The sequence below is a fragment of the Hyperoodon ampullatus genome (assembly GCF_949752795.1).
Source record: "Hyperoodon ampullatus genome assembly, chromosome: 4".
Lineage (NCBI taxonomy): Eukaryota > Metazoa > Chordata > Mammalia > Artiodactyla > Ziphiidae > Hyperoodon > Hyperoodon ampullatus.
In genome coordinates this window covers 33,136,762-33,162,221 of record NC_136917.1, presented here as the reverse complement: position 1 = coordinate 33,162,221, position 25,460 = coordinate 33,136,762, and the positions used below count along the sequence as shown (strand labels likewise).

At 57.6% G+C, this 25,460-nt stretch overlaps 2 protein-coding genes across 2 annotated transcripts; one reads left to right on the top strand and one right to left on the bottom strand.

Annotated features, from left to right (window-relative positions):
* Window positions 1-1,064: 1,064 nt before the first annotated feature.
* Window positions 1,065-8,619, top strand: ELAVL3 (ELAV like RNA binding protein 3; the record flags this gene model as incomplete). The annotated part of the gene is made up of 6 exons (XM_079701974.1): window positions 1,065-1,269; window positions 1,555-1,658; window positions 5,203-5,356; window positions 5,521-5,746; window positions 6,500-6,538; window positions 8,268-8,619. The coding sequence occupies 6 exons, from the start codon at window positions 1,065-1,067 to the stop codon at window positions 8,617-8,619; spliced, it is 1,080 nt and encodes a 359-aa protein (XP_079558100.1).
* A 3,748-nt stretch (window positions 8,620-12,367) lies between these two features.
* On the bottom strand, window positions 12,368-25,367 carry PRKCSH (PRKCSH beta subunit of glucosidase II; the record flags this gene model as incomplete). Its single annotated transcript, XM_079702927.1, has 17 exons — window positions 12,368-12,689; window positions 12,804-12,999; window positions 13,085-13,184; window positions 13,273-13,347; window positions 13,537-13,626; window positions 13,900-13,969; window positions 14,390-14,486; window positions 14,558-14,743; window positions 15,005-15,091; window positions 15,815-15,893; window positions 16,799-16,883; window positions 21,634-21,763; window positions 23,272-23,389; window positions 24,299-24,356; window positions 24,453-24,548; window positions 24,971-25,087; window positions 25,292-25,367. The coding sequence occupies 16 exons, from the start codon at window positions 25,365-25,367 to the stop codon at window positions 12,853-12,855; spliced, it is 1,611 nt and encodes a 536-aa protein (XP_079559053.1). The 3' UTR covers window positions 12,368-12,689; window positions 12,804-12,852.
* Window positions 25,368-25,460: the final 93 nt, after the last annotated feature.

Below are 25,460 nucleotides of genomic sequence, written 5' to 3'. Positions count from 1 at the left end.
TCCTCAAGCCACAGCTACTGAGCCCGCATGCTGCAACTACTGAAGCCGCGTGCCTAGAGCCCATGCTCCACAACAAGAGAAGCCACCACAATAAGAAGCCCGCGCACCGCAACCAAGAGTAGCCCCTGCTCGCCACAACTAGAGAAAGCCGCACACAGCAACGAAGACCCAACGCAGCCATAAATTAATTAATTAATTAATTTTTAAAAATAAAAATAAAAAGCCCTCTTCCCTATCTGTTAAAAAATATTGAAGCAAAAAATCATCTCAATAGATGCAGAAAAAGATATTCAATAAAATTCAATATCCACTCCTTAAAAAAAATCTTGTTAAGACACTAGGAATAAAATTAAACATTCTTAACTTGATAAAGGCCATCTGCCAAAAAACCTATAGTAAAGATCATGTTTAGCTGTGAAATGTTTAAAGCATTTCCTTTAATGTTAAGAATAAAGAAGCCAATGTCACAATGTAGCCCCTGCAATAAGACAAGAAAAATAAATAACAGGTATAGATTGGAGATAAAGAAATAAAACTGTCATTATATTTGCAGGTGTTATTATGATATACATAAAAAACCCAAAATGGCTCAGTGGAAAACCTGTGGGGGTAAATTATGCATGAAGCAAAAGAAATATTAACACATTTGGGATAGGAATTACATTTGGTGGGAAGAGTGAAGTACATGGTCAGAGATGGGATTATGAGGGCTTCAAAGCTAATAAAAACGTTGGAATTCTTATTCTGAATACAAAGGATTAATTTCATTATTCTAAAAATGCAGACTTGCTTTAGATAAATAGGCAAGCCTACGTGCAAATGGGCATACATGGCATTAATATATGGACTTTTTCAGAGTAAAATCACCTGTAAAGTATTTTGCCCAGTGCTCAAGAAGTGGAAGGGGCTATAAGAATAATACCTTATCCCCTCTGTATGTTCAAGCCTATGCAGACCTGATTGATCTGTCACCACCAAGCCCCTCCTCACTCCCACTGGTCCCTGGTGTGGGAACTGGGCCATGAGTGGGTGCGGCCTGTTGTCTCCAGCAGATACTCGGGGCCATGGAGTCTCAGGTGGCGGGGGGCCCGGCTGGCCCGGCCCTGCCCAACGGGCCACTCCTTGGTACAAACGGAGCCAGTGATGACAGCAAGACCAACCTCATCGTCAACTACCTGCCCCAGAACATGACCCAGGATGAGTTCAAAAGTCTCTTCGGCAGCATTGGTGACATTGAGTCCTGCAAGTTGGTTCGGGACAAGATCACAGGTGTGGCTGCTGGCAGGTGGGGGGTGGGGATAGGGGACAGAGGTGGTAGCCTCAGGTGTACAGGTGTGGTGTAGAGACAGGTGTGACCCCAGGTGGGAGGTGATGGGAGCAGGTGGGACCCTGGGGGGTCTAAGCTGTCCTCGGGATATGGTAGTGCTCTGGGGGAACAAATAAGGTTCGAATCTTGGTTCTCATAACCTTGAGGGGGGTGGTCAGTCTCTCAGGCCTGGGTCTCGGAGGACACTGGCAGGTCCAGGGAGGTCATTGTCCTGGTCCTGCCTGCAGGGCAGAGCCTCGGCTACGGGTTTGTGAACTACTCTGACCCCAACGATGCAGACAAAGCCATCAACACCCTCAACGGCCTCAAACTGCAGACGAAGACCATCAAGGTCAGCGCCCTCGTTCCCCACTGCCACCCATCCCTGTGACTTCCCATCTTGGCTGTGCCCATTTCCTCTTTATTACCGCCCACCTGGACTGACCCTTTCACGGCCACCCAGTCCCCCACGACCATACCCTCCCCATACATCCATTCCCCCCACTGCTGCCCATCCTCCCCCATGGCTCATCCCCTAAGGGGTTCAAATCAATCCCCAAAGGCTTTCTGGCTGGGGCCCTGGGGCCAATGGCTCTGCCTCTCTGAACCTCAGTTTCCTCTCTTGTCAATGGCGAGATGATCAGCCCCACATTCTCCGGCAACTCAAGGATTCAGCCAGGCCCTGGAGGTACCCACCCCCTCAGCAGTAGGAGAGAGTGACCAGGGTCTGGTGGGCAGCCCTCTCCTTGCCTTTGTCATGGAAATGGGGGAGAGGTGGGGGCCCATCTGCCATCTGGAGCCTAACTAGGGTCTGGGAGGGTGGGATTAGGGGTGGGCCCTTCCCCCACCTTTGTACAATGCCCCTCGCCCCATGACCTCCCCTCTCAGCAGCTGCAGCTGGGACCCTGCGAGCCCAGGTTCCCGGGAGGCCGTGGGGGGTGCAGGGAATCACCATGGAAACCCCCTCTCTAGGTTTGCCTGTGGGTGTCTGGGCTCCGCCCCACAAATCTGCTCCTGAACCCTGGGGAAGGCTGGGCTGGGGAGGACGCCCATCTGGCCCCCAGTTCGCCATGGGAACAGAGGTGCCGGAATCTCTTCCTATCCCTGGTGTGGAGGCTGACAAGGGCCTGATGGGTCCCTCCATGGCCAAGTAGACCCAGAAGCCCCCAGGTTGTGAGAGTGGACCCTAGTGATGAACTGTATGACCCAGAGGGCCACTGTGTGCGTGTGATGTGGTGCGTGTGTTGGGGGGGACCCTGAGCTATAAGACGTGGTGTTTGTGGGACCCCGTGGCTATGTGAGTGGCTGTTATCATGTGGGTCTGGCTGTTATAGACGAGGGTGTGTCACCTTGTGTCTGTGAGACGTGGTGTTTATTTGACAGGTGTTTGTGATGCACTGTGACTCCAGCTGTGACCTGGTGGGGCTGCATGGGTGTGTCTGGCTGTGACAGGGTGTTTGTGTGTTACGGTGAAGTTGTGTGGGTGTGTCTACTTGTGCCCCATTCAGGATGGAACGTGTGTGACACTGAGGGCTTGTGTGGTGGTGTGACAGGTGTGTGGTTCTGCAACTCTTACTGCAATTATCCCAGACCCCCAGAGTCACCGTGAATGTGGTGGTGGCCTTGTGTCACCCTCCTGCTGATGTAGTCACCATAGCTGTGCAGTGAATACCACAGCGTGGCCCTCTGTGTGTGTGTATGTGCGTGCGTGTGCATCTGCCTGGCTGGCTGTGGTGTGTGGTTGGTCCTGACTACGTGTTCCAGCAGAGTCTGCCCAAAATAGTTCCAGCCACTCATCGTGTGCCAGGCCCCATCCTAGTGAGGGGGTGTGGGAGGAGCCCATACCAGGTGAGGGACCTGGGCCAGCCCATGTCATGGAAGGACGGGAAAGGCCCCTGAACACTTACTCTGTGCCTCAGATGACCCCTGACCCCAAAACCCACCCAGGAGCTGAGACTCCCCTCCCCTGTCCCCCAGCTACAATCCATCAACAAGTCCTCACCCCTCAAAACTCAGAGCCCCACGGGGTAGGGGAGAGTGGAAACCATCAAATGCATGGCCATGAGTTTTAATTATTATTACAGAAATAATAGCAGCTGTGGTGTTTGTCGTTTTTTCTGGAGGACCCCAGGTGTGCACAATTGCGTCAATTAGAATCCCCCTGCCCCCACCCCATGAACACCCTCACCCCCTCCGCCCTTGGCCCAATTTATTCATTTTGTTCATTTTTTAATTAGCTATTTCTAATGAAGTAATATGCCCTCACAACTCACCACCCCAAACAAAAGCCAGACCCTTTACAATGACCCCCATCTACCCAGAGGTTAATTTAGAAGAAACAGAAAATAGACATCAGCAGAAATAAGGGGGAACGGAGCTTATCCCACCTCGCCTCCCCCACCAGCTCTAGGTCACCCTGTTAGCGTTTAGGGGTGGGCCCTCCAGACCATGTTTCCAGGACATTGATAAACACACAATGAGATGGGGTCACACAATACTCACTGCTCTGTAAATGGACTTTTCTTTCCCCCACTTTACAATACTCACCACTGTTTCGGGGAAATAAATATACACGTCCACCATTTTTTAAACAGCTGCAGAGAGTTTCATTGTTGGGCTGGACCATAATTAATGACATGAATCGAAGGATCGTACTGAAACGTGTCTAATTCACAGCTGAGAGAAGGGCTTTGACAGAGAGTAACAGGGATAAGGGTGGAGAACCAAATTCAGATGGGAAAGGACAGGAAGGATATTTCAACTGAGACCTGGAGAAGAAAAACAAGGAAGAGAGTTGCAAGCACAGCGAACAGCAAATGCAAAGGCCCTGAGGGTGAAGCACACCTAGTGTGTTTGGGGAATGTGGAGGAGGCCCGTGTGCCTGGAATAGAGATGTGGAGGGGGGACAGTGGGCAGAGATGAGGGTGGGGGGGTAATGGGGCAGGTCGTGAAGGGCCTTGTGGCCCCGGGAAGCACTTTAACTCAGGAAGGTGGGAACCACGGAGGGTTCTAAGCAGAGGGGGGATGTGACCTGGCTCAGATGCTCACAGGTGCCCCCTGGCTGCTGTGGGGGGGAACAGCCTGTGGGGGGCGAGGGTGGAGCAGGGAACCAGGGCAGAGACTGCTGCACTGGTCTGGGTGAGCAATGGTAGGGCAGTGGAAATGGGGAGAAGTGTGTGAATTCTATCCAGATGATAATGAGGAAGGTGGAGCTGACAGGATGGATGGTGGTTGGATGCGGGTGTGACAGACAGGCATTGAGGACAACCCGAGGCTGGGGACCTGAGCACCCAGGAGGACAGAACTGTCATTACTGAGTTAGGGCAAGTCAGGGGTGCTGAGTGTGATCCCCCATGAGGCCTCCTCGTGGGGTACCTGAAGGCAGGTGTCAACGCAGGTGTGCAGCTCAGGGGCCAGGCCCATGCTGGGCTCGGACATTTGGGAGTTGTCAGGGTTGAGCTGGGCGCTGAAAATCTGAGGGGCCCAGTGTAGTCCGGAAGAGAAGGGACCAGCATCCCAGGTCCACTTTCCAAGGGTGTGGGACGTGTCAATGTTGATGGAATATCCAGCCTGAGAACATGAGCTAGAGATGTGAGGGTCCCTGAGGCCCTCAGGGAGACATGTGACCCCAAGGGCGCAGCTCCGTTGACCTCCTCGGATGACAGGTCCCTCTCACCGCTCTACGCGGGCAGGGCCACGCTGTCTTGGTCACAGCCACATCCCCTCCCCCAAGCCCTGGTTGACCCCACCCACCACCCATGGTGACTACTCGCGGTATTTGTTGAATAAACGGATGAGGGATTTCTGTTGCTCAGTGGCGGCTTGAATGTGGCCTCTCCCTCCCCATTTGAAATGGGTCTTGCCCTCACCCCTGTCCGCCTGACCCCCTCCCCCAGGTGTCCTATGCCAGACCCAGCTCCGCCTCCATCCGGGATGCGAACCTGTACGTCAGCGGGCTCCCCAAGACCATGAGCCAGAAAGAGATGGAGCAGCTCTTCTCCCAGTACGGCCGCATCATCACTTCTCGCATCCTGGTGGACCAGGTCACAGGTCAGGCTGCCGGGGAGAGTGCACGTGGCGGGTGTGGGGGTGGCGGTCACTGGGCTAAGGCACCCAGGTGGGACCAGAGTGGAGAAACCGGAAATAGCAGCGAGGAGGGGGGCGGGGTCACGCAGGAGGGGGCGGGTCCCCATGACGCCCTCGCGCCACCGCAGGTGTCTCTCGGGGTGTGGGATTCATCCGCTTTGACAAGAGGATCGAGGCTGAGGAGGCTATCAAAGGACTGAACGGGCAGAAGCCGCTGGGTGCGGCCGAGCCCATCACGGTCAAGTTTGCCAACAACCCGAGTCAGAAGACCGGGCAGGCCCTGCTCACTCACCTCTACCAGTCCTCCGCCAGGCGTTACGCAGGCCCCCTGCACCATCAGACACAGCGCTTCCGGTGAGCCCCCTGCCGCTCCCTGCCCCCCAGACGTCCCAGACCCCCAGGGCCGGGTGCCCTAGGCTTGCAGGTGCCCTCGCCGAACCCCATTCCTGCAGGGCGGAGAGAAACCAGGGCGAAAGGGGAAACGTGGGGGTCTGTCAGGTGCTGAGGCCAGACCCTTGTATACAGCAGGCGCTCAATGTGTGCAGGCCACTAAGAGTGGCATTATTGGCGTCAGTAGTTTTAGAATCACCTGACCAGGCCCAACTCTGACTGCCAAGCCACCCCCTCCCCCAACCCCGCCAAGGGCACGTGGCTTCAGCTCCCTGCTGGCCAGGCACCCTTACTTTTTCTGCGCAGCGACCCCGTGAGGACAGAACTTGTCCTCATTTTACGGACGGGGACCCTGAGGCTCAGAGAGGCATTGTCACTTGCCTGGCCCAGGCACTTTGGAGAAGAGACTTCCCTTCTCGGGACCCAAGCCCCGGATTGGGGGGTGCGGGGGCAGGCGAGCAGGGCTGGGTGGCCGGGAGGGGGAGGACGAGGACGCCAGTGCAGGCTGGGCAGCAGCAGGGCAGGCAAGAGGCGGTGCCCGAGTGACCACGGTTCCGTGCCAGGCGGTGTCCAGCCTGGCGGGGAGCAGGCAGGCGGGGGGCAGGGCTGGCACTGCTGGATGGCTGGGTGGGGGCGGGGAGGGCAGGCTGGCTGCCCGGCGTCACAGCCGGGGGTGTGCCCAGAAGCCACCAGTGACCACCCCTTCTGCCTCCACAGGCTGGACAATTTGCTCAACATGGCCTACGGAGTCAAGAGGTAACAGTGCCCCCGCCCCGCTGCCCCCAGCCCCTCGCTGTCCCTCCTTGGACCCTTTTGCCCTTATGGCCCCCCTCCCCCACCTCACCCCCCAGGACCACCCCTGTCTGGGCATAGTGTGGCCATTAAGAGATCTGGGGGCTCTTGAGCCTACTAAATGCCTAGAAAGTGCTACTACAGAATCTGGATCTGGGGGGCCTGTCTGTGGCCTCCTCCACCCCATTGAAAGGCAGGCAGTGTTGCCCGGGTCACAGCTGTGCCCCCACTGGGCACTGTTGATCATCTTTGCTGAGGGTCACAGAATGCCCCCTTCTGCCTCATAGCTGGGGGTGGACCTTGAGGCCCCCCCACCCGCTCCATTGTCCACATCCCTGATCCTCTGAAGGTCCCCGTGTTTATAGCATCAAGAGCTATTGAGCACATGCTGAGTGCCAGGAGCTTGGCTCTGGGCTGGGGACCCAGCGTGGCCCGGCCAGACTTGGCCCCTGGTGGAGATGGAATGATACTGAGCATGGTGCTTGGCACGGAGTGCAGCCCCACTCATTTTAAAAGGCAGTGTCTCTTGTGATTATGGTTACTGTTATTACTTATTTCAGTCCACTGGGGAAGGAGACAGATGAACCGTGATCTGGGCTGTGAAGGGGGCAGGAGACGGGGTGATAAGGATCCAGCGGAGACATCACTCAGGAGACAGGGCCAGAGCAGAACTGGAGTTCCTGGCAGCAAGAACGGCTTGTGCAAAGGCCAGGAGGAGGGAGTGAGCCCAGTGATCAAATGAATGGCTCAGGAAGGCAGGGAGCCAATGCCCCTTCACTCATTCGTCCACTCCACAGACCCCACCCCCACCCCCCGAGGGCCTACTGGTGCTGGGAGCTGTTCTGGGCCGGGACACCGAGGGAATAGAACCTTGCAGGGAAGATGGAGCTGAGAATAAATACATGATTTAAATAGAAAAAGGCCTGGGGACTTCCCGGGTGGTCCAATGGTTAAGGCTCTGAGCTTCCACTGCAGGGGGTGCGGGTTCGATCCCTGGTCAGGGAACTAAGATCCCACATGCCGCGTGGTGAGGCCAAAAAATACATACATACATACATACATACATAGGAAAAGGCCAGAGAGGGCCAGAGGGAGGAGGTGGCCACTTTATGAGTCAAAGGAGGCCACTCCAGGGAAGTGACAGCTGAGCTGAGACCTGAATAACGAGAGGGCGCGCTTAAAGGCCTCGCTTGCACCCTGGTTCCAGCGCTGCCCTTCCGGGTGGGCCTCCGCCTGGCAGGATGGCCAATGGGGCAAAAGGGGCAGCATTGCCAAGGACGGGGTCAGGGTGGTGCCCGAGTGGGGGTGAGGGCAGGAGTTGGGTGGGAAGAGGCGTCAAGGGTAGGGTGGTGGCCAGGTGTGGGGAGGGGGTCAGAGTCAACAGGGCTGAGGACCAGGTAGGGTCCAAGGTCAGGGAGTCGGGGTGGATAGGGGCTCAGGGCAAGATCGCAGGTGAGGACCTAACGTTCAGGGAGGGTCAGAGGTCAGGACAGGGCTCCAGGTCAGGATGGAGATTGGGGACTGGTGTATCAGAGTGGCTCAGAGTCTGGGGCTTAAGGCGGAGTCACAGATGGAGGTCACCGGGCCAAGGCAGGGGTCACATAGTCCCGAGGTCTCCTCACGGTCAGAGGTCATGACAGGGTCAGGGGGCATGCCGGGGGTAAGGGCAGAGCCCGCGTGACCCCCAAAGTAGTCCCCTGTCGCTCATCGCCAGGTTCTCACCCATCGCCATTGACGGCATGAGCGGCCTCGCGGGCGTGGGCCTGTCGGGGGGCGCGGCGGGCGCTGGCTGGTGCATCTTCGTGTACAACCTGTCTCCGGAGGCGGATGAGAGTGTGCTGTGGCAGCTGTTCGGGCCCTTCGGGGCAGTCACCAATGTCAAGGTCATCCGCGATTTTACCACCAACAAGTGCAAGGGCTTCGGCTTCGTCACCATGACCAACTATGACGAGGCGGCCATGGCCATCGCCAGCCTCAACGGCTACCGCCTGGGCGAGCGTGTGCTGCAGGTGTCCTTCAAGACCAGCAAACAGCACAAGGCCTGAGCCACCGCCGCCCTCCCCACCCTTCCCGGGCAGCAGAGACAGAGAGAGAGAGAGAGAGAGAGAGAGAGAGAGAGATTGAGAGAGAGAGAGAGAGAGAGAGAGAGAGATTGAGAGAGAGAGAGAGACAGGGGCCCGAGAGAGACAGCGCAGGCAGACCACGGACGGCACGAGGGCCCCGTGTCCCTGCAGAAGCCACAGGGTGAGCACTCGGTGGGAGGGTCTGCAGGGAATGGGAGGGCTCCTGGGGGTCCCCCACCCCGTCCTCCTGCCCCTCCCCCCCAGGCTGGGCTGTTCACTCTCTCGTCTTGGTTTTGTTCACGGTGAAGGTTTTTGTTTCCTTTTTCGGCTAAAGTGAAAGCAGAGATGTGCCCCCAGCCCACCCTCAACCACCCTCTGTGGATGGCTTGGGGAAGGGGTGCTGGGGGTGCCCTCCCAGGCCCCCTTGCCCAGGCCTCCCCAACACCTAGGTGAGCCTGAGAGGGGGGAACAGGTTTAAAAATCCCCAAAAAAGCGAAACGTGAGAGGGGTGTGGGCATCCCTGGCCCAGAGCCCCTTGGTGGAATGTGAGGGGCAGGGGGAGGGGCTGGAAACAGAAACACAATGAAAAAAAGGGGGGGTGGGAGGGGAAGAAAAACTCTATTTTTGTAAAAAGGGAAAAAAGACCTCGTGGAGAATTTTTACTGGGGATTCTTGAACTTGAAAAAAAAAAACACAAAAAAAGACAAAAAAAAAAAAGAAAATATTTTGGCAGGTTATGTTTACCAACTGGGGCAGGGACAGGGAGCAGGGCTTAGGAGCTGAGGGTCCACGGGGCCACACAGAGAAACACAGCCACGCAAAGACACACAGGGACACATACACACACACCCCACAGGGATACACAGCAGCACAGACGGACCCAGAGACACGCCTCAGGAACTCCCTGGCCCAATTCAGACACGTAGACAAACACATGTATAAACAACAGAAGACTGAAGTATGACGCTGTGTAAATGTGGCCATGGTGGACGTGGGCAGATGCGGCCACGGGCAGATGTGGACACTGATGAATGTGGCCGGGGACACGTGGACACGTGCACACGTGGACATGGGAACATTTCCACACGTGCCTGTGGCCACATGGAAGTGGAGACAGTTACATTTGGACACACAAATCTAGACACCCAGTCATGGAGAAACATAGTCACAATACCCAGAGACACACAGACATGCCCACAGCATCCCTCAGGCCCAGGCGAGAGGTCACAGCCCAGACCCCAGCCCAGTCCATAGCCCACTTCCTCCAGTGAGGCCGGCCCGCCCCTCCTCCTGGCACTCAGCCCCACTCGCCCCTGCCCCAGGTTCTCTGCAGAGCTCTCTCCTGGCTCCTCAGTGGCCCCTGCCACCCACGAACACAGGCATACACACACAGCGTCCATGCATCCAGACACACGATACCTCGTTGTCCTTTTGGCATCATGGTGGGCTGGAGGCAGCCCACCCAACGCTTGAGGCCAAAGGACCCCCATCCCTGGGGCTGAGCCTTCCTGGGCCGAGGCCCTGGCCCACGAGGCCGAGGGGGAGGCCGGGCCCTGAGCCTCTCCACTCCAGAGCCTCCCCAGCAGCAAGTGCCCCAACACTCCCCGCCAGGCCCAGGGTGGATGGGCCCAGGGGCCCAGCCCCGCATTCCCTTTCCGTCCACTCGTCACCCCCTTTCAGTTTGTTGGGTTTTTCCGTCTTTCCAGATCAGTGAGGGCAGTGGACGCAGCCCCTATCCCGAGCCCCGGTCTTGGCTTCTGTCTGGACTTTCCATCCCCCTAGTTTTCACTCTTTGTAAAAAACAAACAAAAAATCCAACAGAAGCCAAAAGCCGGAGCCCCCTGGGAGCCCTTGAAGCCCCCATCCCCCGCAGAGGGCCCAGTCAGAACTGAGAATGGCGAACCCCGATTTTAGCCTCAGTGCCCTTTCTGTGGTGTCCCTGCGTTTGGTGTCTGGCCATGGCCCCATCTGACTGCCCAGCTCTCTCTCCCCCACCCCTCCCGGTGTTGTTATTAAACGTCTGTGGAGCTTCTGCTGCAAGGAACAAAAAGAAAAAAAAAAAAATCAAAAAAGCGACAAAAAAACACAAACAGAAGAGAAAAAAAGCGACAAAAAAAGGAAGAGAAAACAAAACAAAACAAAACCACACACACAGAAGAGATTTAAAAAAAAAAAAAGGAAAAAAAAAAAAAAAAACAGACATAAACTGGCACCAGTTAACTTTCTTGTACTTTTTTGCCGAATTGAGCTTCTTGTAGTTTTAACTTATTGCTATGTTAACTATTTATCCTCCTTGTTGCCCTGTAAGGACATTTGTGTATATTTCTGTTCCTTCATCCAGTTTGCAAGTTTAAAGGAACCACGATGTTCTCTTTGTTTCTTTAAGTTTTGCCGAGACGTGGTTATGCCTAATTTATTTATAAAAGGGGAAGTGGAATCATTAAAGTAATAATAATTATTAATAACAGTAATGGTAGCCGAGCGGCGCCCTGGGGGACCTTTGCTCTGCAGGGCGGTCCCCACGGCCAGCGACGTCCGGGGTCTTAATGGGATTATTTTTGCTCGTCTTGAGAATTTTTTCAGTCCTATTTAGCTGGTGAAACCCTAGCTTGTTCTTGATACACAAACCTATTTATTCTTGTGGTTTTTAAGTCCTCCCCAACCTCCCCGCTCCCCTCCAGCAGGGCAGGCCCCACAGCGGGTCCATCCCTCTCCCTCTGTTTTCCTGGGGCTTTCTCCCCTCTGCACTCCGCGCGCGGTGACACGTGTCCACACGTGGGCAGCGTGGCGGAGGCATCTGTGAGCAATAAGGGCTGGGTTTGTCCCTCACCCTGGGGGGGGCCGGGCTCTGGAGAGGGGGCACCTCCCCACACCCCCTCACAGAGGCCTGAGCCCCTGCCACCCCCAAGACTGGGAAGGGACTCCTTTTTCTAAAACACAGAACCCAGCCCAGCCAGCCAGGCCCCCTTCCTGGAGGCCAGCCCTTCACCCCAGGGGAGGGGGCCTGGGGTCTTCCACATCCCTGGGAGGCAGGGGCAGGGCCCATGGGGAAGGGGCTCAGCCCCTCCAGCCCTCCCTTCATCCTGTTATTTATTTGGATGGTTTCAAATCAAGACAGAGTCCATGTTGGAGGTGATAAAGAACTGTTTAAAAAAAAAAAAAAGACAAAAAAAAAAAAAAAAAACCAAACCCAAAACCCAACAACAAGAACACTTTGCGTTGAGTTTAGACACTATTTATTACCGGGATTACAGGCCTGGCCGCGGTAACAGACTTTTACATGGAATTGTTTAATTATTTGTACTTTTCATGCCAGAAAATAAAAGTTCAGAATCTTATGGCCTCAGATATATGTACAACGGCGTGCGGGGAGTGTTGGAGCACGTGTCAACGGCCCCGCTGTGTGGCTGAGTGCAAGCTGCTGTCCCTCTCTGGGCCTGAATCTCACCTGGAGCCTCTTGGCCTTCCCACAGCACTCTTGTGATTAGCGGGTGGGAGACAAGTCCAGGCGGAAACCCAGACAGAAGTGGCCCAGGGGCCGTCTGTCCTGTGGCACCAGGCTGTGCTGTCCACGGGGCATCTCAGGTGAGACCCCCAACTGTGGAGCCAGCCTGATGGGGAAGGAGGCCCGCACAGGATCTGCACAGCTGCTTCCCCTGCATTTAGCCCTCTCGCACCCCTGGCTGATTCCACACCCGAGCAAAGACAGACAGACAGATGAGTTGGGGAGATCACATTTATTGTTTGGAGGTCACAGGTCAAGTCACTCTTCTGCAGCAGGAGGGGAGGCAGATGCCCTGGGTGGGGGACAGGGTGGGGGGGGCCACCAGGGCAGGGGTCCAGGGAGGGCAGGCTCCTTTATGCCACCTGTGGAGGCACCTGGGGCCGGGACCGTGGCTCTGCCCCGCCTGCCCCCAGAGCAGGGCATGGAGCCCCACCCGGTTCCTGTCCGCTGGGGAGGGCAAGGAGACCCAGAGGGGCAAGCCTTGGTCTACAGAGACTGAGGGGCAGGCGGGCAGCACCGCTGGGGGCTGGTTCCACATCTTGAGGTTCTGGGGCCACAGAGAAACCAAATGAGACACGGACGGAGGGAGATGGGTGGGGGGAGCATCAACGCGACCTAGACCACCCCCTGTATCCCCTAGCCGAGGCGGTTGGGGTCTCACCTCCCCACCCACCTCTGGGCCGGGCTGGGCCGGGCGGGGCAGGGCAGGGCTAGAGCTCATCGTGGTTGCCCTCGGCGGGCAGCTCCGGTGGTGGTTCTGGGCAGGCGGCCGGTGTCATCAGCTCCATGAGGTACTCACAGCGGCTGGGCTCCGTGGTGCTTGTCACCACTGTCTCCTTCCCACACAGCAGGCGCACCTGGGGCGGGTGGCGGGCAGGCGGGGCTCGGGCAGGCTCGGCGGGCCTGGGTCCCCCGTACCGGCCCCACCCACCGGGCACTCACAGTGGTGGAGCGGTTGGGACCCTGCCAGCAGCCTGTGCCCTGCTCATACTTCATGGCGCTGAACTTGTCATGGTCGGGGCCAGCCCACGAGCCCCAGGTGCTGCGGGAGAGTGGGGTGCTGAAGGGGGCCGGCCGGGCGGCCGGGGGGACCAGGGGCTGAGAGGGCGGCCCAGCCTGAGCCCACTCACCCGAGGCTGGTGGGGGAGCCTCCGAGTTTGGGTTTCTGCGAGACGAGCTTGAAGGGGCAGAGCCGGTAGACGTACCTGTCATGGGATGGGGTGCGTGGGTAGGGGGGACCCGGGCCCCAACCTCCATGACATCCCCCCCGCAGGGGGCACACAGGTACCTCAAACTCCAGTGACTGCTTCTGAGCACCACCCCCACTCCCCCCATCCTTGCTCAGGCCCAGGACCTCCCAGCCCACCCACCCCGCCTGTCCGTGAGGGACGCACTCATTGGTGGTGAGCTCGTAGCACTGGCTGTACAGGTAGGCAAACTCGCCGTTGGGACCAAAATCAAAGGAAATCTCCTGCTCCAGGTTCCTAAAAGGGGAGGCCGGGAGCTTAAGCGGCAGCTGGGGCCGCCGCAGCCCGACTCAGGACAGCACAGGAAGGCCTGCTCCAGTGGCAGAGGGCCTCTTGGGGGCTGAGTTCTGCTCCCCATCACCTGGGGACCCTCCCTGCAGGAGCCACTGCCACCTTGCCCGAGGTCACCCGGGCGACTCCCTATCACCACCTCCCCTGGGAAGCCCAGCAGCAGGCAGCTGTGGGGCCGGTGCAGACGTGGCCTTGCTGCGGCCACACAGGCACCCATACCTGATGGACTCCTCCACGTCCTTCAGGGACCGCTCGGCCTCTTCAAACTTGTTGCGGGCCTCCTGGGCAGCTGGTGGGGGCAGGGAAGGAGGTCAGAGGTGCCCCTACTCCCAGCCAGGAAGAGAGGGAAGGGGATGCCGCAGCCACGCCGGATTCCCCCAGCCCCCGGGCCTCGCCAGCCCCAGGGCAGACCCCACCCCACTGCCTGGGCTCTCGGCTCCTGAGGGAGCAGGGCCAGGGCTCCCGGGGCCCAGCGGGGGTGAAACAAACAAGCAACAGCCTGTGAGGAGGCAGTGGGGCCCCTGGGGCCGGTGGAGGCGGTGCTAGCCTTCCCCAGGCCACAGAAGTCCCCTCCAGGCCACCCGAAGTCCCCTGGGCTTGCTCGGGGTCAGCCCCAGCCCGCCTCTGGGAGCAGGTAAGGCCTGTTTCTTGGGCCCCTGCAGGTGCAGGCGATGCAGAGGCGTTCACCCCTCCCAGGCTCCACCCTCACCATTGATGAAGGCCTGTGTCTGCTCATCGTAGGGCGGCATTTTGTCCTCCTCTGTGGGGCTGGCTGTCTGTGGGGGCACGACTGGGGGTGGGGTCTCCTGGGGGGGGGACAGAGTCAGCGAGTGACCCCACCCTGACCCCATCACCCCCTTCTCCCCTGAACACACACCTTGGGCTGCTCCCCCTGCACCTGGGAATCCTCTTCCTCCCCCTCCTCCCCCTCCTCCTCCTCCTCTGTCTCCTCTTCTTCCTCGTCATCCTCCTCCTCTGCGGGCTGTGAGGGCACTGGGGGCTGCTCCTCCTTGGGCTCCGTCAAGTCAGGTGCAGAAGGCGACGGCGGGTCGGTGGGCAGCACCTGGCAGACGTGCGGAGTGGTCGGTGTTGTGGACTCGGGAGTCCACCTCCCACCCCCAGGGCTTGGGTCCAGGCCTCGTGTGTCTAGCCCTTCCCAGGAGCCTACAGACAGCTGGGGGCGGGGTGGCCTCTGTGGCGGGGGTGGGGTTGCCCAGCTGGCCAGGGTGGCCTGGCGCCAGAAACGGAGGCCGTTCCTTCGTGAGGCATCGAGGGGCGGGGCGAGGGGGGGCAGGACCACATCCGTTTCCCTCCCCCCACTGACCTCGGACCGGTACTTGTCCCGGATGGCAGCCCAGATGCGGTCAGAGAAGGAAGCAGCGTCTGTCTGCGTGTCTCCCCCGAGGAGGGTCTGTGTGCGTTATGTTGGGTGGTGTCAGGAGCAGGACCTCCACGTGCCCCCCTGCACCCCAGGCACTCTCGGAGGGGGTGGGGGGGCCCCTCAGGCCGTGGTGCCAGGCACAGCACGCCCTGACCTCCCATGGCCAGGCCGGGGCCAGGCTGGGTGAGGCGCGGCGGCCAGAAGGGGGCAGCACAGGCCTGTGGGAAAGGAGGGGGCCAGAGAGGTGTTGGGCGGGGACTGGAGAGACCAGGGAGGGAAACTGAGAGGCAGGGGCACCAGAGGTGCCCAGGCCCTCGGAGATAGAGGCAGAGGGGCAGGGGGGCGCAGTGGGGACCAGCAGGGCAGCAATGGACAGGGGACCAAACCAGCAAAGACAAAGAGCTACAGGCCCAGCCGTGAGGAAGGTGCATCAGGTACGTGCACTTGGCGGTGTAGGTGGGGCACGCGTATGCGGAACCTGGCTCCATCCCGATCAGACACCCCTGGGCACCTGCGTGACCCCACCTGGTCCCAAAGGGCAGGGAGAAGCGGCCCTGGGTGGCTGCCCTCCTGCTCACTCACAAGGCCTGGCCGCATCAGCCATGGTGGGCACCACAGCAGCCCTGGCCTGGGGCCAGCCGGGAACCATCCATGGGAGTAGCCCACGGCCAGCCCGTCTTGGGCCCCCTGGCCCTGAGGTCACCCTGGGGCAATCCCCTCCAGGAGTCCCAAGTGAAGGGGCCGGTTGGGTACCTGGGCTTCCCCTTCTGATAATGCCCCGTCCCCATCTGTGTCCAGCTCCGGGTGGGTCTGCAGCTCGGCCACAGAGACCCTGCAGGGGCACAGGCAGAAGCCAATGGAGGGGTAAGCCCACTGGCTGCTGGCCAGCTGCCTGCCTCCCCCTGCCAGGCCCCCCCACCCCCGAGAACTTGCTTCAGGACCTTGGGGCAGGGAGGAGAGAGCAGCAGGAAGCTGAGAAAAGATGAAGTCTGGGGTTCAGCCCCCTCTGGCCCCCACCCCCCAGGAGAAGCAGCCACCCGGTCCCCACCCTCCTACCCCCTCCTGAGGCTCCACAACCCTGAGGGGCTCGAGGGAGGCAAGGACACAGGGGTGGGACGAGGAGATACCTAGACAACCCTGTGTCCCCCAAGACCCAGCTTCCACTTCCTTCCACCCTTAGAGCCCAACACATCGAAACTGCCCTTGGCCTGGCGCCCTCCCCCCAGCCAAGCCCCAATACCCACAATGGCCCAGGCACCACATCCTGTCCCTCCACCCGCACCATCGCCAACCAGGGTGTGGACTGCCCCTGCCCATTCTGCCCCCTTGGTCCCTCTGATGTCCCATGCCTCCCACCAGGGGGCTGCCCAGCCTCCTCGTTCCCAACAGCCCACCCTCCACCGAGCCCTTTGCCTGGGGTCAGCCGGCAAGTTCAGGGGCGCAGGGGGGATTCTGACTTTCACCAAAGTGTCCCAGGCCACAGAGTAGGCTTGTGAAAAGTAATGGGATCCCCAGCCCCCTCGAGGGCCCAGCTCCTTGAGGCGGTGGTTTCCCTCATCTCCTCCTCCGGGGTTGCTCTAGACCCATCTTATACATGAGCAAGCAGAGGCTCCTTTACAGAGGGCTTGAGACCAGCTCAGGCCCTGGGGGCCCCAGGGCGAGGAGGTGGGCTCTGGCTGGTTTCTGAAGGCGGGGGTGGGAGGAGTGAGCCCAGGGTAGGCAGCGCCACACACTCACGCCCCGTCCATGTCATCGTCCAGCTCCTGGAAGGCACTGGTCGCCAGCTCCTGCTCTCGCTGGGCCTTGGAGGCGGCCAGCTGCTCTGTGGAGGGACCAGCCCATCATGCTCTGCACCGCCTACAGTTCCCACCACCCCAAAATCTGCCCTCCCCAACGCCCCAGGGGGGCCGCTGTATGGCCAGCCCTCCACTGGGTGCTGGGGCCCTGAGTCAGGCCGCTATGGGGGTGGGAGCAAGGAGATGACAAGGGCTGGCTGGTGCAGAGGCAAGGGGGCCAAGGAGGTAGGAAGCGCCAGATTGGGGAGAGACCCTGAGGGGCTCTGCAGATGGTCTGAATGATCGGTGGCTGTGAGGGGCAGGTGGGGGACCATGCACTAGGTTTGCCATGTCCGGGAGGCCCCCGCGGGAAGAGGCCAAGCAGGAAAAAGGTCAGGGGACGGAGACTGGGGTTGGGGGGCAGCCAGGCGAGGGAGATGTCTTGGGGGTCCAGGGCAGTGTCTCGGGAGAGGGGAGAGGCCATCTGCACGGAAAAGGGGAACTGGGAGTGGCCAGTGGACACAGGGCCTCAGCCCCATATCTGCTCTGATGGTCCCTCCTCTGCCTGTCTGTCTCATCACTAGCCGGCTCAGGTGGGGTTCAGGAAAGCAGCCACAAGGGCAGCTCCATTATGAAGCTCAGCCCTCTACATCAGGACAAGTGGCCTGTGTCCCAGGAGACCCCACGACACCCCAGCAGACTCAGCCGACACCGTCCTCACAGATGAGGGCCTGAGGCTCAGGTGGATGAAGGGACCTGCCCATGGTCACCCCGCCGGCGAGGGGCAGAGCCGGGGGCCCAAGCCAAGCCGTCTGCCTCCAGAGCCCGTGCTCATCCCCACCGCCCTCTGGGAATCTGGGTCAAACCCTGGCATGTCACCCTTGAACCTGAGTCGGCAACTCCATGCTGAGAACTTGGGCTAAGGGAAACGGGGCACGAGTACGCCCAGCCTTGTGTAAGAGGACGCTCGCCGTGGCGCAAAACAATGGAAACAGAAGCAAAAAGAAGACAAGAGTGAATTCACTTTCTTTTCTTTTTTTTTTTTTTTTTCCCCCCACAGCATGCGGGATCTTAGTTCCCCAACCAGGGATCGAACCCACGACCCCCTACAGTGGAAGCGCAGTTTTAACCACTGGACCACCAGGGAAGTCCCTGAATTCACTTTCTAACACATGGCCCAGCAAGAAAACACCAGGAACCTGGCACCAAAGATGAATGATAAGAAAACACCGGCAACTTCAGTCACAAAGGGCCAACGCCCTAATACACAACAGGCGTTTACAAACGATGAAGACCAGCACTGCGAACCTGATAGAAAAAAATGGCACCTGGATTAAATAAATCCTGCCAGGGTCATACACCGGAATAGACACAACTGTTAAAAGGAAGTAGGGTCCAGACACAAGGCTACAATGTGGATGACCCTTGACAACATGATGCTCGAGGAAAGCAGTCAGTCACAAAGGCCACGTGCTGCCTGGTTTTGTTGATAAGAAACATCCAGAACTGGCAAATCCATAGAAACAGAAAGCAGATGAGTAGTTGCCAGGGGCTGGGGGGGTGGGCGGATGGGGAGGGACTGCTTGATGGGCATGGGATTCCCTTTTGGGGTGATGGGAATGTTCTGGAACTAGATAGCAGAGATGGTTGCACACTGTGCATGTACTTGATGCCACTGAACTGTACTCTTCAAATTCGTTGAAATGGTAAATTGTACATTTTGTGGATTTTACCACAATAAAAAAAAGGTGAAGGGTCAGAGTGAAAAAAAAGGAAATGAGGTACACATAGACATAGCACAACACCCATACACCATGTAGACCAGTGCTGTCCAACAGAACTTTCTACAAAGATGGACATGGTCTACATCTGCTGGCCAAAATGACAGCCACCAGCCACACGTGGCCATTGAGCACCTGAAGTGTGGCTTTGGGGTCGACACCCAGAGTTACTACCCTCTGATGAATTGCATCTCTGCCTGGGATGGACAAGAAAGGTCTGGAAGGTTTCACGCCTCCTGGTAGAGGTTAACCTGGAGGAAAACTCTCTCCCTTTCTACTTTACTACTTTCAGGATTGTTACCCCAAAAAATCTTTTTCACAGAGAATATGGAAGTCAGATGGAATATTTTAAATCACATGGAAACTAGGAAGAAATAGAGCAGGGAACTCCCAGCCTTCTTTCAAGGCCCCAGTCACATCCCACGTCTCTCACACCCACTCACACACCCCACCTCCGATGATCTGGCCTTAGAACTCATACCACCCTTAAAAGTCCAAGCTGGGTGACCCATGTTGTGCCTGGCCCTTGACAGGTCTGACTTGGTCACCACCTACTCACTCCAAAACCCAAGAGGGCAGAGAATAGTAGAAGCAATAAGACCCCAGCAAAGGAGGGTAATTCCAACCCTCAGCTTTACCTTTCCAGCAAACAACCCCACCTGCTTACAATACCCCTCCTCCATTTCCCTGTGGGCAACTACCCACCCAACACTCAAGCCTGACCGATCAGAACCTGTGCTGCACCTCCTGGCTCCAGGGATTGGTTCATGGGCAGCCACATCACCTGGGACAAGCCAATAGGAGCCTGCCCTGGAATTTGTGTTGGGACTTGTGGGAAAGTGGTATTCTCTACTCGCTGGGGCTGCTGAGCCAGAAGGAAATAAACCTAGTGCTGCCTGTGGTTGTGCTGGCACAGGAGGGCAGAGCCTGCCTGGGAAGGAAGCCCACAGAGAAGGAGGCAGAGCCCAGAGGTGGAGGGAGGACTCCTGCCATCCAGGGAGCCTAGGGTCCCACTGGGCCTAAAGCTTCCACTTTTTATGAAGTGGGTACAAGTTGGGTTTTTGCCACATGTGATCAGAAGGGCTGATCTCAGGAAGGAAGCTGGAAAGTCTTGGTGGAGGCAGCGCCATCTGAGGGCTTGGGGCACAGTGGGACAGACTCACTGATCTGCTGTTCCCATTTCAAGGTGAGCAGGGCTGCAGGATGGGGCCTCATGAGTCACTGCTGAGCACTGGGCCTAGAGCCCACTAGACACCTCTGTATTTGCAGTGGAAATGTGGTGAGTGCACAGGGTGCAGTGCAGGGAAAAGTACTTGACTTCTCGATGTAGGGAGCATCGTAACCAGGCAGTGGTGGCCCAAATGCTGTCCCACCCAAGGCACTGGGGAGCCGGGAAGACTGCTGGGCAGAAGAATGGCTTGGCCTGATGGAGGGAGGCCATCAGGAGGCCAGGGCAATGCTGCGCCCTGAGCCAGGTGGAACAGGCAGATGACTCAAGCCTGTAGTTAAGGGACAGGGTCTGCAATCAGAGAGATTTGGGCATCACCCTAGCTGGGCAAGGCCTCAGCTTCCTCATCTGTGAAACAGGGCTCCGTCTGGGTACAGTTCATAGGGAACGGAGGCAGAAGCGACACGATGATCCTTATGAAACAAGCACTGGGCGCTCTGGTCCAGCTATCATCAGTGTGGGAGAGAATATCAGTGTCTTTATCAGGGGCCGGAAAACTTTACTGTAAAGAGCCTGATGCTAAATAGTTTAGGTTTGGCAACCCATAAGGTCTCTGTTGGCAACCACTCGGCTCTGTAGCTGTATCACAAAAGCAGCTGATGTTATGTAACTAAAGGGGAGAGTCTCCTCTCACTCCCCCACATGGCCTCCTTGCTGCTCCTTAAAAACCAGACAAGATGCTGCCTCAGAACCTTTGCACCTGTTCCCTCTGCCGGCACTCCCTCCCTCCCTCTGTGGTCAGAGGGCTTTCTCTGTCTTGTTCAATCCTGTATTGCTGGCACCTGGGGTGCACCTGGCACATGACAGGTACACAGCAAATGCTTGTTAGACGAATGACTGAATTTACTGATTACGAGAAATCAGAGCAGAGATAGGAAAGGAAAGGAGAACGTAGCAGATGCTCAAAGAGATGGATGAGATGACAGAATGGCCTCAGAGAGAAGACTGCCAGTTCCTGGTCACCAGCCCGGTGACCAGCTGGAGCCACACCTCCAAACCCTCCCAGCAATGCTTGGTCTTTCAACTCGCCTGGAATGGGTTTCTGTCCCCACTCTCCCTTCTATCCTCCTTCCACCATGTGCCCCTGCACAGAGCAGACTGAGAACAAATGCCGAGGCTTCAGATTCCCCATAATGGCAGCACAATCTACCAACAGCAAGGAAATCCTGGACAAAGCATAAGAAAATCATCTTAAAACCAACCAAGACAGTAGGAGTTTCCAGGACCAAGAGGAAATCAAGAAGGTAAGAAACTATGGAAGCCGCGTGCACCCTAAGGGATTTTGCCAATCCTGGCAAATGTGGATGTCTATTTTGATAACTTGTGAGGGAAGAGAAATTAAAACCAAAGTCCAAGGTGATCCCCCCCCCCCCGCATAACTGTGACCCCATGGGGCTCCCCTCAGGGATAAGCTGGGCCAGAAATTACCCAGCCTATGCTCAGACCTTGGCTCACACTGCCTGAGAGGCTGGAACAATCTCCAGCCTTGAATTTGAATTCAAGGGATCCCTGAATGGTAGTGCTCAGAGATGGCAGAAAGAAAAGCCCCTCCTCTCTAGAGAAGGACCTCTCATCCTAGACTGCAAGTTTCTCCTATTAATGACTTTTAAACACAGTGACCAACACACAGTCAAAGATAACTGGGCACGCGGGGAACTAAAGTGCCATGATTTAAAAAATCAGCAAAACCATAGACGAGAGATAACAAGCAAGAGGCTCCTGGGCCCAGACTCTTCCCAGCCAGGAGCCAAGGGCAAGTCACGGCCACCCTGGGACATGGTGATGTACCTTCCCACAGCTTCCGGTGCTGGTCCTTGGCCTCCTTCTCTGGCTTCTCAGCTTCTTCCTTCAGTGTCCGCAGCAACTCCACCTGGTCCTCCAGTGACTTCTTTCCAGCCTGCAGCTCAATGAGCTTTTTCTGGGTAGGCAGAAGACAGGGGCCAGCTCTCTTCCTGTTCCACCCTCTTCCTCACAGACTGCCATCTCCCTGCCTCTATTTCACAGGGTGGCCACAGGATCTTTTCAAAATCCACACCCCTCTCTGGGTCTCCCCCTTGCTGTGGTTCCCTGCAGCCCACTGGAGAGTAACCCAAAGACGTCAATGTAGCCTCCGAGGCCCTGCATGACCAGGCCCCTGCCCACCTCTCCAGCCCCACCCACCCCATTGCTATCTTAAACTCTAAGATCCAACTGCCCTGACAACATTCAGAGCCCCACTCTCTGCCTCCAGTTCTTCCCACATGCTTTCCTTCTGTCAGGAACACTCTGCCTGGCTAACTCTGAATTACCCAACAGATTTCAGTTTAGATGGAGGCCTCCTCCTCCAGGAAGTCTTCCCTGCTTCCTACCCGCAAGACGGGTTCAGGGAACAGAGGGACCGGGCAAGAGTCTTCTCTAGGCCTTACAGCCCCGAACATCCCTTCTCCCCCCAGCCCTGGCTATCATTTTGTCTGTGTGTCCCTCCCACTAGTTGATGCACTCTTGAGGCAGTTCCACATCTAGTTCCACGTTTGCTTCTAGCCATGATGCACAAGCCCAGTGCATCCTGGGCTTCTGTGGCTATTTCAAAAAGGAATGTGTGTGCTGGGTGGACTCCAGCCTAGGGATGGGGGTCCCAAGCTGTAGGGTCTTAGCCCAAGCCCGCACGGGATCACTTTCCTCCCAAGACCTCAGCCTGGTCTGCTGCCAGGATCCTCCCACCTGCCCAGGAAGGCAAAGATCACCTGGAGCTAACCTCACTATGTGGCTCCCCCAGTATCCTCTAAACTCGGGAAGTATCTCACTGGCCCTGAATTCACAGCCCCATGAATTCGGGAGGTACCTCACTAGCCAGGCCATGGGGGTGGGAGAGAAAAACCTGGAAGCTGCCCAGGGCAGAGAAACAGAGCTGGAGCCCTTACTCAGTGGGTCGGGCAAGAGCCCAGGAGGAGTGTTGAGGACTCTGACCGATCAGACAGCCAAGGGGGTGGCAGACAGGGGAGGGAGAGACACACCCCTGGGGGTACAGCCTCTTCTGGCCCCCCCAGCACCCACCCTATTGAACTAACGTGACTGCAACTGACTGACCCCCATCTCGAGTCCTCCCCCAGACTGGGAAGCAATGTAGCCATTAGCCCTAACTTACAGATGAGAGAACCCTGGGACCGGGATGCAGATGTGTCCCTCCTGTCCTAGGGGCAGCAGAGCTCTTCTGAGCCCACTTCAGTCTGCACCCAAGGCCCAGGTCGATGCCTGTACTGGCTGCCGCCCACCTGGTACCCGCCTAAGCGACGACTAAACGCCAAGTGGACAAACGAGTGAATCAAGGTGCAGAGAGACAGTAACTGGCCCCAGGACACCACGAGTCAGGAGCAGACATCAACCCCAGCCGGCCTCCTCAGCCCATACCTCCAGGTTGTCCTGGGTCAGCCCCACCGGGCCCCTCACCTGCTTTTCCTCTCGGGCCTTCTTCCAGTCCTCAATTAGGATCTTTTTCAGGCGGAACCCCTCGCGGGTCACCTCCGCCATCTGCTGTAGAGTCTCTCTCTCCTTACGGCCCTTCTCTCTGGGGGGAGGGGACACATAGGCACGATGGGGTTGGGGGCACTAGCATCCACCAGGTCTGCTTCTTCCAAAAGGGTTCAACCCCCATGCCTTCACACCCCCTATGTGGGCAAAGACAGGAGAGCAAACCCTCCTCTCCCCACCTCCCCAGGCTCTCTTGGCCTCAGAGTCCCTCATCCCTGTCCTTATGGGGAAGGACAACGGGCAGGGTTCGTCCACCCTCAGGGTCAGGGGAGGGACTGGGGGGTGCTGGGATGTGGGGCTGGAAGGTGGCTCCCAAGAGAGGGAGGAGAGAAAAGCACAGAAGTCACAGACCCCCAGACACAAAGGGCAATCTGGCCGGTAAGCACTGTTCTGCTTAATCCACTATCTATGTAAAAGATCTTCCATCAAAAGAGTTTACATAAGTATTGGGACTCTCAGCTTCTTTGAAAAACAAATCCAGCCCTGCCACCTGCCCTCAACTCACAGGAGTTGAGGGCAGCTGTGCCTTTAGAGGTCACAATCCCAGCACTCCCTACTGCCTTATACTCAGCCTGCTTGTGCTGTTTAGATTACCTACCTGTGGGCATTTCAGTTTTCAGGTCCTGCTGCAGAGCACAGCAGTTAAAAGCATGCAGGTCTCAAGTTAGACCGACCTGGGTTCGAGTCTCGGCTCTGCTATCTCCTAGCTATGTGACCCTGAGGAAGTCATTCTCCTTTCTAACCTTGAGCTTCCTCATCTGTTGTTAGGCAAACTGCACCTGCTTCCAGGCCAGAGAGGAAATTGCTGATGGAGCATTCACAGGGCACCTGGCATGGGGTGAGCACTCAGTACACAAAAACAGAAAAGAGAGGGAACCTGATTCACCCCGTGGGGCAAGGCAAGGTCTGGAGGTGGCGGGGGGAGGGTGGGTTGTCACCTACGTACTTGCAGGTGTTCTCACAGACGATCCCGCTGTTGTATTCATCCGTCCCATCGCAGCAGTCTGAGGGCAGAGGTGTGGGCACCATCGGACCCGGCAGTGCCTCTTCCCTCCCTCCACCCAGCACGCTGTTCCCAACCCCAGGGTGATCTCATTCACCACAAACTCCATCGTTGACCCATCTGGAGGAGATGTACAGGGGCTTGTAGCCAGTGTTGGTGCAGTGGAAGCTGCCGTTGGGACAGGCGGCTGTGCCTGGGGGGGAAGAAGGGAGGGAGGGTTTGTGGAGTGTGCTCAGAATCCAGCGTGTCACACCCACCGCGTGCACAGAAGGAACAAGGAATGTGAGAGTAACCGATCCCAAGTAAGAGGAGGAAAGACAGCTGCACGCTCGGGGCCTGAAACAAAACTCTCCAATGCTCCCTCCTGCCTCTCCTCCCTGAGACCCTCAGAACAGGGCCCTGCCAACCCCCTCCCCCTCCCCCTTCGGGCTCCCACAGCACCTCCCGCTCTCCTCGCCGAACCACTGACCACTCGCTTCTGTGCCTGCTTCCCCCCACTCTACAGGGAGGTCTCTGAGGACATGACTGGGTCTGTTTTGCTCACAGCACAGGACCTGGCACCCACCAGCTGCTCAGTAAATCCATGATGAATGAACGAATGAAGAAAGAGCTCACCTGGTTCATCTGAGCCATCTTTGCAGTCACAGTAGTCGTCATTGACCTGATCAAAAGGGACACTGGCAGAGCCATCCAGGCAAGTGAAAGGCTTGGACTCGTCGTAGAAGTGATGGTCTGGGGAGGGGGGCAAGGGGCTCAGCCCAGGGCGGGAAGACGCCCTTTCCACCCAATGGCTCCTCTACCCCCACCCACCAGTTGAGCATTGCCACCCTCCCTGCCCAGAGACCAGAACACTGAGACCGAAGGCTGTTAAGTGCCTCTCCCAGGAGCCTCCCACACCCCACCCCCGCCTCTGACCACCTCCAGTGGCCGACTCACTGGTGAGGGAGACGCCCCGGGGTCGCTTGACCTCCACGGCCCAACACATGGGCAGCAGCAGCAGCACTAGTAACATCTCGCTGGAGCCTCGGAAGCTGGAAACTGGTTCTGTCAGAGGAAGGAGGCTGCTGGGAGACGCGCTGTGCCCTCGCGCTGCAGCAAGAAAGGG